The following is a 13,137-nucleotide window of genomic DNA, read 5'->3' as shown; positions in this document are numbered from 1 at the left end:
AATATGTCACCGCAATTATAAAACCACAATAATTAATTAGCCTCTTTTTAGTACACAGTACCTATGTATTTTCATTTATATAATAAAACAACTTTTATTTTATTTGGCCAGTGACCGGGTTTCGTCATTACTGACACCATCAAATTGGTCAAATATCGGTAACAATAAAACTCGGTCACTGGACAAATTAAATAAAAGTGGAAAAAACTATTAAGTTGTTTTATTATTAAAAAGTGCAATCCACCAAGAATTGTCAGTACAAAACATAAATATATTCATATAGTTTGAAGAATCACAGTAAAAGCTTTTGATTTTAACAATGATAATTCAAATTTTGCTATAATTCTTGTGCCTCAAAAGACTTTTCATGTAAAGCTTTCAGTAATTGGAAAAAATAAAAATATTTAATCCAAAACAAAAGCAAAAAATTATGACTTTTATTATAAATGGAATCGGTTATTAAAATTAATTTTTATAATCGATTCTTTTTGGTTTTTTTTTGAGAAAAAATGTATATTCGAAATATGTTTAGGAAATTAATAAAATTAATTGTTTTTTTTTTTTTAATTAAAAAAAATCTAATTTCATTAATTTCAAATTAATAAGTTTTTACTGCAAAAAAAAAAAGGAAATTTAACAAAATGCAAAAGGGGACCAATATGAACAGAAAATGTGGAGATTGGACCATAATTCTTGACACTCGAACCATAAATTTGATTGATGTCATTTATTGGCGATTTTTATATAATTCCTTCAACAAATTGAAATATGTATCAAAATATTTAGTAGAAATGACTGACATCACACCAAGTTGGTTTAGTAAATACTAGTATTATTTTATAACATGATTTGTGCAATAGTGCAAGTGCAAGTCTTTAAGCCTGTCTGATATTAAAATAAAACATTTAAAAATAATAAAAAAATTGATAAACGTCTTTGATTTAAAAAAAAAGTTTTGATGAATTGCCAAGGAGCTGGCAAATTGTGGTTCTGAATCTGAAGCGACTAGTTTACTAAGAATTTGTTTACAAAATAATATAGTTTGAATATATTAATTCCATTACAATAATGTGATAAGGGGTAGGATGGATATTCAGCCTTAACTAGTGCGAGGAGTGTCACTGCGCCGCGAGTCGCCTTCCTCAACTCTGGTCCATGAGGTTGGGGTCCACGCTGCCCCCGCTCGAGTCCTTCAGGATGGCTTCGAAGATGGGCTGCAGCTCCGAAGAGTTTATTAGCGCGACAAACTCCATCAGGTGGGGATTCTTATCTGGAATTTCAATTTGGTTTAGAACATGAAAACTCAAATTTAAAAAATAAATTTAAACATAAAAAGTGGGGTCATCAGAGGTCCAAAGGGTCAGTGAAGATGGGGAACCTTTGTTGACCAAGAAGCCTTTTTTAAATTTGGGTCAGAAGTTCAGCGGGGAAATTCGCAGTTTATATTAAACTATATTAAATAAAAAAATTTAAAAATCGCTACATTGTATTTCTCTAGCTACTATAATAAATGTGACATTTTGGCATCAAAATTTGGAAAGAAATTTAAACTGGAAAAAAGTAGCAAATAAAATTCCAATCGGACAAGTGAAAAAGTAACAGTTATTTATTAGTCACGTCTATAGCCAGGTAAGAAAGTAAAAGAGAAGCCATACCTGCTTCGGGTATCTGCAACAGTGCAGCTGCGGCCCTCATGGCCGACCTCTTGAGTTCATCCTGCTTCTCATATTCCTGCTTTACGGAGTTGGCCTTCACCTTGGCTGTGCATGTGATTCTCAGAGGCTCTACCAATCCCTCCAGTCCTGCGTAAAAAGGACACAAATGAGAGGAATCCTAGGGGCAACCTGCGTACTAGGTCAGGTTAAATTAAGTAAGGTAGACCGACTACTACCTCACGGGTCATGGCTGCTTCGGAACGTACCTCCACAGAATAGGGAAAGAAGCAACCCGCGAGTGCCATCTCTGTGGAGGTAGCGACGATGACGCTGCCCACACGACCTTCGACTGCCCAGCATGGAATGAATCGCGGACCTCTTTAAAGGACGAACTCGGAAACGCGCATCTGTCGCCAAGCATAATGGTCCCCTCCATGCTGGACAGCGCGGAAGCATGGTTCGCCTGGGCAAGTACGCATCGTGCGTTATGAAGACAAAAAAAGCAGAGGAAAGAACCCGGCGAAGATTACCAGTGCAGAGACCATAGATGAGATCTAGGACCATAGCCGTCTCCCTGAAGTAATATATGAAAGCGGATTCCAGGGAGGCAGCTGGAGAAGAGGGTTTTTTTAGTGGGTAAGAATCCCACACTACCACAAGGAGCTTGGCACCGTTGGCTCCCTGTTGTGTCTTGAAGATTTTTCCACCGCCGCAAAAAGTTAGGTTAGGTTAGACTCACTCTGCAGCACGACGGTGGGGCAGAGGTGGGCGAGGCGTGCGGTCATGAGGTAGGTGAGCATCTTGATGTCGTAGTGGTCGCGCAGGCCGCCCTCCACGTGCGCCAGGAACAGGAACACGTCCAGGCGGTCCAGGCAGGTGCCCAGCAGCGTGTACATGCACTCGAAGGCGGCCTTGCGCAGGTCCAGCCCGTCGTCCACCGTGTGCTTGAAGGGGCCCATCTCTACCTCGCGAATCAGCTCTTTCTGCAATGGAAATTTCTAATTATTTCGGAAAGCAAAAAGCCTCGAAGCAACACTTGAATGACAGAGTTATATATTGATTTATCAAATCTTGCGAATGACACGAGCCACTACATTTTCCTAACGGATCTATCTATCATATCAGATCATATCTTGTTCAAAATTGAAGGGACAAGAATTCTAAAAATGTTTCAAATCAAACAAAATAAAAAAATTATTTGAATGACATGAACACTGATGCGAGATGATATTTTACAAGTAATTTGTATTTTTTATTAACAAAATAACGAAAGCAGTAAATGAATGGGAAATGATTGTTAATTTAAAAAAAAAAATAGTAAAATATATATTTTCTGTAATTTAGAATTAGGCATAATATTTTTTTATATTCAAAATTAATAAATTGTTTGCGGGAGACACTTATCTATAAGCGTTCTATCTGCTTACTTTGGTAGAGCATGAGAGATGCCAAAAAACATCGGAGTTGGGTATGCAGTTACTTGTGATTAGTATACTGAGGGTCAGGCGGCAGACTGTCTGAGTATAATTAGGGCAGGGTTGATGAAATAACTGCCCGAATAAAATGTGTTAAAACTCCAAATTGTTTGATTAATGGCGAATTTCACAGTTAAATTGCTTAGAGTTTTGAATGAGAAGAAAATTCATGTGATAATTTTGTGCCGGCGTTGCAAGCGTGTAATGGCTAAACAACTAGGGTTGTCAGTACCTTGACTTTGGTCTCCTGGTAGAGCTGCGGCAGGATGTCGTTGAGCAGGTCGCGCACCAGCGAGGGCTTGTTGTGCGCGGCCGAGTTGAAGGCCACCAGCGCCACGCGCCGCACCCCGAGGTCGCGGTCCCTCAGGCTCCACAGGAACTCCCCCATGCACTCGCGCAGCAGCGGGTCGATGGCTTGCGGCTGCCAAACACCGCACACATTATTAGTAACTCCCACCATATAGGCCGGTCATTGGTACATATAACAGTGTAAAGAGCTGTGACAGGAACTCCCCCATGACCCCAGCGGGTTGACAGCTTGCGGCTGCAACACACTGCACACACTATACTGACTGTATTCATAGAGACTCCCACCATATAGCATGCTAAAGGCCAGCCATTAGTACATATAACAGTGTAAAAAGAGCTGTAATAACTGGTGCATCAGAACCTGATGGAATTACATCATTAAAAGTGCCAGAAATCATTGATCATAGTTGAGGCAATAAAAGTATTACTTCCTAGTGTACTTTTGCTTAACTTTTTCGTTTATTAAAATTTACTCAAAATCTATTGTGACATGTGTTTGGACTCATTTAACATATTATCAAACACAAAAATATAATGATACTGAATGCTTCAAAACACATTGTCATTATTGTCTATTATCTATTGATTTTAAGAAAAAGTGGTATTTTACCAAGTAAAATTTTAATTAAAATATCAGAATGCCCGTGTGAAAATGTGATTTTCAGGAATAGTTCTAAAGTAAAATAAAAAATAATAGATATTACCACAAGGTGACGAATCAATTAACTCAAATCAATTAACGAAACTAAGCTTAGGTGACGAGGCTAGGATCAAAAGAAGATATGCACAAAGTAAACCACGAAAATAAATAAAGGATCTTTCATTCCGAGTGCTCTTTGCGATTCATTACCTGATCAGATATGGTGAACTTGATAGCTGTTACGGCAGTCGTCCTGGTGAGGGGCTCGGGGGCCTGCAGGAAGGACTGTAGTCGGGGGAGCAGGTCTCGAGGCTCCAGCAGGCACAATTTGCCTAGACACTCCGATACCTAACCAAAACGATTATAATGTGAATGGGATTACAATGAATATGAGGGGTTTGATGAATTATAATTCTTCTTCTGTTCGTGTCATGTCAGGACCCCCACTTGAAAGTAATTGTCCTTGTTTTAGGCAGCGCTAAACAGCGCCAGGATGGTCCTTTTCCCGCCAAATCTCGTATATTCCAGAGCCAGGTGATCTATCTTCTGCCTACACACCTTGTCGACCCTCTTTTTTGCCTTTTATAATTAGGTGCAATAGCTCGTACTTGTCTGCTCTCAGCACATGCCCCAGATAGAACACCTTCCGGACCTTGATATCAGTCAGAAACTGGATCCCTGCTCAAGAGCAAGCTCTTCTTTGGAACACATTTGCGTTGCTGACAATATCGGTCCAAGGAATGAGCATTCTACGATGTAGCCACATTTTAAATGCCTCTAATCGGTTTAAAAGGCTGATTTTGAGGGTCCACAATTCAACTCCATATAGAAGTACTAACCAAACATAACACCTAACCACTCTTTGTTGAAGTTGTTTGTTGAGGCTGTCACTACAGAATATATTTCTCTTCTTATTAAAAACTGTACGAGCAGCCTCTACTCTGCTTTACTTTGGTTTCTGGGTCAACATTTTCAACAACAATTGTAATTACCAAACAGATATAGTAGTGGCCATTCAGATCTCGAAAATGCATAATTTTTCCCAAATGCCTTACTACCAAATGCCTTACTCCTAATTGAATAGAATACAACGCTAAAATCATAAAAAGCAAAATAGAAAGTCGACGAGGTATGGACAGAAGGCAGATCTCCTGCCTCCAAAATATACAAGATTGGATGAGGATCAGAACAGTTAAGGAGCAGTTTAGAGATGCCCAAAACACATACTCTCAAGTAATCGTCGACATCGGGGGGACCTGACATAGCACATGAAGAAGAAGAAGAAGAAGAGTAGAATGAATGCTAAAAAATAAAATATAAAATTTAGTGCTGGTCCATCATACATCAAATGCCTAATGGCACATTTGATATTCCTCAGCCAGTGCAAAAATCATCAGTTTTTTTTGTCTCCCCAAAAATTATACACTATCTACAGACGAAATAATGGTCACATTTTAACTCCATTTTGAGTGTTAAAAATAACATAACACATTCTTTGATGTCACATTTCATCCTCTGGCACGTCACACATTATACTTCCTCTGATGACTCGAGCAGGTCAGATCAAGAAGTCGAACTAACCACATTTCTGGAGCCTTCCTCGGCACATTGGCAGTGTCCCGACAGCTGCTGCCAGATAGAGGGGATGAAGGGTCGCAGAGCCTCTACGCCGGAAGGAGTGCACGACTGTGATGATATTATCTATAAAAAAACAAGTAACTTACAGTACATAAAAAAAAAATAAAGAGAATTTTCACTCCAATATTTACTTAACACACTTAGGGCGTTTGTGCACTACACGGAATTACACGGAATTTTACCGTCCGGCACGTCAGTTAGCGTTTTAAAACGATGATTGGCTTGGGCTTTTGTCCATCTTTCTTCGGATTGGAGCTCTAATACCGAGTGATAATACCCTATTAAGTCTTACGGACATATTGTCTATGCGAGTGGAGTGGTATGGCGTACCTCCTTGAGCGAGTGCAGGAGCAGGTACTGTCTGCGCGGGGAGTGCTGGATCTCCCCGAGGATGAAGGGCAGGAACTGGGGCAGGTTGCCCACGGCCACGGAGCCCAGCGCGTAGCTGGCCGCCGACTTCACCTCCTCCGAGGGCGGCGAGAAGGAGGCCAGCAGGATCTCCTTCAGGTTGCTGATGGGGCTCAGGTCGCTGCACAGACATACATCGTAATATAATGCTCGGGTGCATAAGGTCACCGAACTTACGGTATTGTAAATATTTTAAGAGAGAAGTTTAAGAAGCCTTTTCAGAAGGAAATACGTAAGTCTGAATATTTACAGGGCTCACACCTATCATTGACTGGTTTAAGTACGGTGTAACATTCACCATTCTGCCCTGCCCATCCATATTTTATTTTATTTTGAAACTTGTGACCAGAAACATACCACACGCGAGTTTTTATCTGCCACCTTTCATTTTTGTTGTGAAAAAATAGAGGGGAAACCTTTATATAGTACCCATATGCTAGATTCATTGCAAATCATTTTACTACTTGGAAATGCTTGAAAATAGTTAATTTAATAAACTTATTTTTGACAGAAAAAACATAATTTCTGTTATGATACATGTGATATTTTGATAACAATACCAATACATGTGGTATTTTGATAACAATATCCCAGTATACCCCAAGAGTCAAATTCAGTATTTGCGTAGAAAGATTTGGATAAAGTCATAATAAACCGAGGTTTTGATAAAGATGTTTTTGGAAAAAAACCTTAAAAAACAAACAAAAAAAACAGCCCAGTTTTTCTTGCAAAAATAAAGATGTGAAATCATAGGATGTATGTATCAGACTATTCTCTGAAAACATCACAAAAATACACTTGATTAAGCTATAATTGGGAGTCGAAATGGATTTAATAGAGGAATATTGGTAGACAGCAGTGGCGGACCTTCCCTAGAAGCCCAAAAGCCCGGGTTGCCTAATAAATCCACATAAAGATGACTAAATCTGGACCAAATGATTAAAAATACACAATTAATGTATGCCTATTTTTAAATTATCGCGCGCTTTTTCGTACTACCCGAGATAGCAGAGTGTAAACACTCGGCTTTCGCCCCGTCTATTCAGGTGCAGGCGATACAAGATTAGCCATCTCGCTCGCTCTCATTGGCTTCAATTTGGGCTTCTGGTTCCGGCAATATGTCTTATATTTTTGCTTAAAAAATATAACTCTAACCATAAAATAGTAGGTACATATATGGCATTTTGTATGAAAATGGAAGCCAGCTTCTATTGGCCTGAACCTAGCAACACACCTGCTGCACAATTTGCAATCGTATCGAACGTATTTCATAATGGTTATCTGTCAAACTATTGTCAACGACTTTTACGCCTTTGTAGAGTCGATTATTACATATTAATTATTTGCCTTATCTACACTTAGTACATATTTATTTATTATGGGAAATTATCTAATTATTTCCTTACGTATTCATACGTCATAATGAGTTCGAAAATGGCCGATGTCGTTCCTTGTGGCGATTTAAAGTGTGTGAAGGAATTAATTCATAATGTAGAGGTTAGCGCTTTGAATTTTACTAAAAAAAAGAAATGATAACATCTCAAAGACCTACTTTCGATTTAAAAATATCGCAAACGGTTAAATTTCAATGGAAGTTTAATCGTACAGTACAGTTCAACAGTACAAAAAGATCCGCTTATTACGATAAATTTTGCAATAAAAAATACCACACATTTCTGCTACTCGTTAGACGTACTGTAAATATTATATTTGAACAAAAAAATAATCTAATAGACTTATTTAGTGAAATGGCTGACAATCCTCAGCAATGGGAAGGCGATACAAATTTGTCGGTTGGAATCTTTTTATAATTCTTTAAAATCTTTTACTTTTAATTTTTTCTTACAAGTATTTCACATTATATGAAAAAAAACGATAGTTTATATAATATCATACACAAATTGCAACCGACGTGGGTTACTGCAGCAATAAGATAAAAGATTTTCAAAACTGGTTAAGTACGGATTTTCAATCGCAATTTTATCAAATATATGTCGTTGCATCTCAAAATAATACTGCCCCTCGCTTAAGACAAAATGTTTTGTGTGCTCGTACGGAATACAAAAGAATTTTCATCCAAATTATTGATAACATATTTTCCGAAATTAATATTCTGAAATATTCAAACTTCATTTTTTTCAATTGCTCAACAACAAGCTTTACGACAGTATAAACTGAATTTTCCAAATGACGAATTAGAATCTCTAGAATTTTACTGCGGTATTCATTTCGATAAACAATCATTAAAAAATCAATTAATATGTCTGTACTCTTCTTCGGAATTGAAGGATTTTAATGTATTTCAGCTTATAAATTTTATCAAGGAAAATAGTATTGAAGACGTATTTTCAGAGTTGCTAAGGTTAACTCGTTTGGTGGTCACTATACCAGCTAGAAGTGCTTCAGCAGAACGCTCATTTTCAGCTTTAAAACGAATACACACGTACTTAAGAAATACACAAGGACAAAATCGCCTTTCCGAACTCTCTATGATTGCCATAGAAAAAAAACTATTAGTAGATCTCAAACATTTAGCGTCTTTTTATGAGGAAATAATAAAATCGTTTTTGAAAAAAGATAGGCGGTTCGCTTTAGAATACAAATGAAAATGTTTCAGTACGTTGCGGGGCTATTTTTCCCTAATTTTAAATATGCACATATTCCTATTCTATAACATTAAAGCAAATTTATTTGTAAGACAAATACTTCTCGAAAGCCTTCATTCACAATTCATAATAAGGTTTGAGCAAATATGTTTTTTTAAGTTTTTAAAAAAAAAATCCTATCCACAATCTACGAAATTGATATACATACCAAATATACTTTATCAAGCATTATTGTGGATTATGGATTCCGATGGTTATTATTAAACACTATGCATGCCATTTTATGGTGATGGTCGATATCTGAGGAAGATATTTTATTATAGTGAACATTTTATTTATTTCAAGGTGATGGCTATCCCTTACAAAAGTTACATAGATGCATAATTTTTACAATGATTACAATACATTGTTTATATTTATAATACTTTCTGGGTGCTCATATACTGGGAATTATATTAGGTGAAGAAATTATAGGTTCATCATGTATTCACGAATGTGAAAAATAATGGGCTTGCCTTACTGGTAAACCCTAGGCACGCCACTGGTAGACAGCCCATGTTCTTGTATAAGTTGCAAAGGTCCGTCCTCTGGCGTTTGTTCCCTCGTATAAGGGAACATGGGTTGTTTGAATTATGAGGAGCTAAAGAGGGTTTCGCAAAATAGACCAGAGTGGGGAAAGAGGTTTCATTTGTTGCTGTAGAAATAAAAAAAAGGAAAACAAAAAAAGAAAAATTGGTAGACTGACATGTGACGGCCGATCTCTGCAATCCCGAGTAGGGCGAACATGTGATGGGCGTCGCTCGCCGGGTTCTCCACGTCCTGAAGGAACTGCTGAGCACCTCGCAGCGCCTCAGCCGGAGTTTCTACTGTCAGCGCCGACACGCACTTGGCCAGCGAGTGGAATGCCTGCACATAAGGAAAACCAATCAATCTACAGTTACGCAACACAAACGGGACCTACTCAAACATGCCTGTAAAATGTTGGCCCGTCCAAGTTGACAGGAGTGAAAGGGAACTCCATATTTAGTAGAGTGTCAAATAATAGCATAAATCCGTTTCAATTACCAATCACAGAATTTTTGCAGCTCCTACAATTGCTGGCACTAATGCGCTCATCTTGTAGAATCAAAGTTTAGTTTTGTTGAAATGTTTATGTAAATAGAAATTTTAAAGCTAATAGTGCAAAATAACTTTTATACATTATCGCTCACTCCTTTTAAGAATGTCATAAATCAAAAATTGTCAATTTTCAGTTGTGCATGTTTTCGGAATGCCCAGAAAATGTACTATATCCCAGCAAAAGAGGCATATTTTAAACTTAATATTTACCCGCTACAGGGCAGAAAATGTTGTTTTTGCATTTTGAAGAAAAGGTTTTGTTTGATTGTTTTTTTAAATATACTAAATATTTTTCAAATGGAGAAAAAACCTTCAGATTTTATCTAAAAATATATGTTGCACAGTAAAAAGTTCAATAAGTGGCTTGATATTTATTTTTAATCTATTGTGTTATATTTTTAAACTTAAAAAAGGTTCTCCTGAAAAATCAAGTTTTTTGATTTATGACGTTCTTGAAAGGAGTGAGCGATATGAAAAAAATTATTAAAATAGCAAAAATTAAACAAAAAAATTAAATCTCGCCAATTGTAAATCAAAATTAAAATTAACCCGACGGCCGCGGGCGACTCACGGGTGAGTCGCCCTATGCTTGCCTCGTACGCGGGCGACTCATATAGGAGCCGCGAAGTTTCTCCCGCGATATTTGAATGAAAATATACTGGCCGGTGGTGAAACTTATACTCTAAAAATTCTTGAATCATTACACTACTGACATCTTTTGGCATCACTCTAAAATAAGGTTCCCAGCCAACCAGACGACACTTTAAAGACAAGCCCTAATTATGATTAAATCAACAGCAGATTTAAATGTTCCCGCGCCGTAGCGAGCGTGTGACGTAAGCGCGTATTTGGTTCAGATAAGCGGTGACCTGCACCGACTTGAAACATAAGTACTCATTATTTTGCGAATGTGAAAAACTATCATTAATCTTATTAAGTTGATTTAATTTATTAAGGACGTGAAGTATTATTTAATATGCAAACAGTAATCATGTGGTGGCTGTTTTTAGTACAAAATGCATAGTGAGATATTTTAATATCTGTAGAAAGTGAATCGAACTTTATTGTGTTTTAAACTTTTTTTGTTTTATTCATTAAAAAATTTCGTGAAGTGATTTATGTTGTGTCAAGAAAAAATATAGTAACAATTACGTGATTTAATAACGGCGGGTTCTGGTCTTAGCGGTGATGAAATTTTGAAAAATCTGGAGTCAATAGACTCGGATTTTGAAATGAGCGGAAGCGACAGTAATAGTGAAGCTGCCGAATCTATTTATGATTCCGATACGGAGATAAAAGTCGAAGAAGGGGATGAAATTTCGTGGGATGCAGTCCCTTTTGTACCAATAGTACATGAATTCGATCATTTCACTTCAGGTATTAATCCTGATACAATATTAACCGAAGATTCTACAGAGCGGGACTTTTCGAAGATTTTTTTAAAGCATGAAATATTTTTTATATGCAGTATACAAGATGAGCACTCTCGATTTTACGGAAAAGGCAAGAATACATAAATAGGTGGACTCCACAATTTCGGAAATATATGTTTTCATTGAAATAGCTTTCGCGATCACGAGAAATAAACATCTGACGATAGAAGAGCAATCGTTGCGTTATTTATGTCTTTTTAAGTTTAGTGTGTATAATCCTTAAGACCTTTTCAAGTGTTAACTATAAAAACCACAACGGCTCACGGCGGCAACAGTCTGGTGCGGTACCCGCGCACGGTTCTTACGTGGGGTATGTATGTGTGATGTGTATATGCATGCATCTACTTATGTAGTGTCTATATGGCGCCGCCGGCCTTGTATGGGAAACGATCTTCGATGATTTATCAAGATTTAGTGACGTTTTAGGAGTTTATTTACATTTAGAAACGTACTTCATAATGTTGGTGATGATTTCTTTAACACTGGTTGTTGAAATATTTACGTTATTATTGTTTAAAGTCGTAATTTAGATTACGCAAATGGAGTGCCGCGTGTGACGGGAGGATGGGTATATCTAAGACGCGTGTAAAAGGTTAAAGGACAAATTTTGCCACCTTTTAACACATTTAAAGTTAACATTACATAAAATAAATTACATTTCATTTATCGTCTGCCAATAGTAAGCACTATAGATATTTCCATACACTAACGGAATATATATGAATAAATGTTGATTAGTTGAATTACCTGCTTGTGTAGATGTGGAACCGTGCTTTGGGGGTTGAGTCGTTTCACCGGTGCCACGAGCAATCGCAACAGCTCCTGGTGCCTGAGTTCTGGAAGGCCCGTCTTCACCAGGGCTTGGAATAGTTCCAACATAGAATTAAGAGCAGCACCTAAAATCACCAAATAAATGGACTCTTTAACTTAAACTGACGCAAATCTAGATTACTTCTCCTGTTGTCAATGGATTTGCAGTTAAGAGTAGTAGTTTGTAATGATAATGGATTTGTAGTAAGAGTAGCAGTTTGTAATGTTAATGGATTTGTAGTACGAGTAGTAGTTTGTAATGTTAATGGATTAGTAATAAGAGTAGTAGTTTGTAATGTTAATGGATTTGTAGTTTTGTCCGCCTCCGTGGTGTAATGGTTAGCATGTTTATCTACCGTGCGTAGTTTATCTAGTGTTTATCACTCTCAAGTAGGTGAGACATGTAACTCATGACCTGTCTTGGTGTTAGGTCAGGTTAGGTTCAACTTAAACTTGACGTATCTATAGATTACTTCTCTTATTGTTAATGGATATGTAGCTAGAGTAGGCTACAATAGAGTAGGATATTGTCAAACAGTGCAGGTTACGATGATAATGCAAGTTCAGGATGGTACCTTGCAGCAACGGGCTGCAGGCGAGAGCCAGGACCTGCGGCAGGGCGGTGCGGTGCATCTCCGTCATGGCCACGGGGTGGGAGGCGCACACGGAGCACAGCAGCCCCAAGGTCAGCTGCGCGATGTGCAAGTCACTCTCGCTCACCAGCGGGGGAAGCTCAATCAGCACCTGCAACCATGAAATACTCTTAGCGCAATATTGACACCTAGCTATTTTATTTTACATTATATCTCAATATAGATGAAGATATACGAAAGGAATGTAAGGCTGAACAAGAAATAATTGAAAAGATTAGGAAGAGTTTTTTACGGTGGTATGGACATGTGGAGCAAATGGATAATGAGAGAATGACTAAGAAAATATATGTGGAGAATGTGAGAGGGAAAACAGAACGAGGATGACCGAAAAAGACTCGGCACAATCAGATCAATCAGAACCTAAAATCTGGCGGTGTCAAAAGTCTGCCTA

At 37.7% G+C, this 13,137-nt stretch overlaps 1 protein-coding gene across 1 annotated transcript in view; it reads right to left on the bottom strand.

The window, feature by feature from the left end:
* Window positions 1-485: 485 nt before the first annotated feature.
* Cand1 (Cullin-associated and neddylation-dissociated 1) overlaps window positions 486-13,137 on the bottom strand; it is a 30,804-nt gene continuing 18,152 nt past the window's right edge. Inside the window, exons 14-23 of the mRNA XM_088272791.1 lie at window positions 12,669-12,837; window positions 12,031-12,179; window positions 9,477-9,637; window positions 6,048-6,246; window positions 5,661-5,780; window positions 4,290-4,427; window positions 3,363-3,551; window positions 2,395-2,638; window positions 1,656-1,802; window positions 486-1,270 (exon numbers count right to left, since the gene is read on the bottom strand). Of these exons, the coding sequence (XP_088128917.1) occupies window positions 1,143-1,270; window positions 1,656-1,802; window positions 2,395-2,638; window positions 3,363-3,551; window positions 4,290-4,427; window positions 5,661-5,780; window positions 6,048-6,246; window positions 9,477-9,637; window positions 12,031-12,179; window positions 12,669-12,837 (1,644 nt within the window). The 3' untranslated portion in view covers window positions 486-1,142. The remainder of the gene's footprint in view (window positions 1,271-1,655; window positions 1,803-2,394; window positions 2,639-3,362; window positions 3,552-4,289; window positions 4,428-5,660; window positions 5,781-6,047; window positions 6,247-9,476; window positions 9,638-12,030; window positions 12,180-12,668; window positions 12,838-13,137) is intronic.

The sequence above is a fragment of the Brachycentrus maculatus genome, unplaced genomic scaffold (genome assembly GCF_059751285.1).
Source record: "Brachycentrus maculatus isolate JH-2025_06_01 unplaced genomic scaffold, ASM5975128v1 h1tg000004l, whole genome shotgun sequence".
Taxonomy (NCBI): Eukaryota; Metazoa; Arthropoda; class Insecta; order Trichoptera; family Brachycentridae; genus Brachycentrus; species Brachycentrus maculatus.
This window is presented reverse-complemented; position numbering and strand designations above follow the sequence as displayed.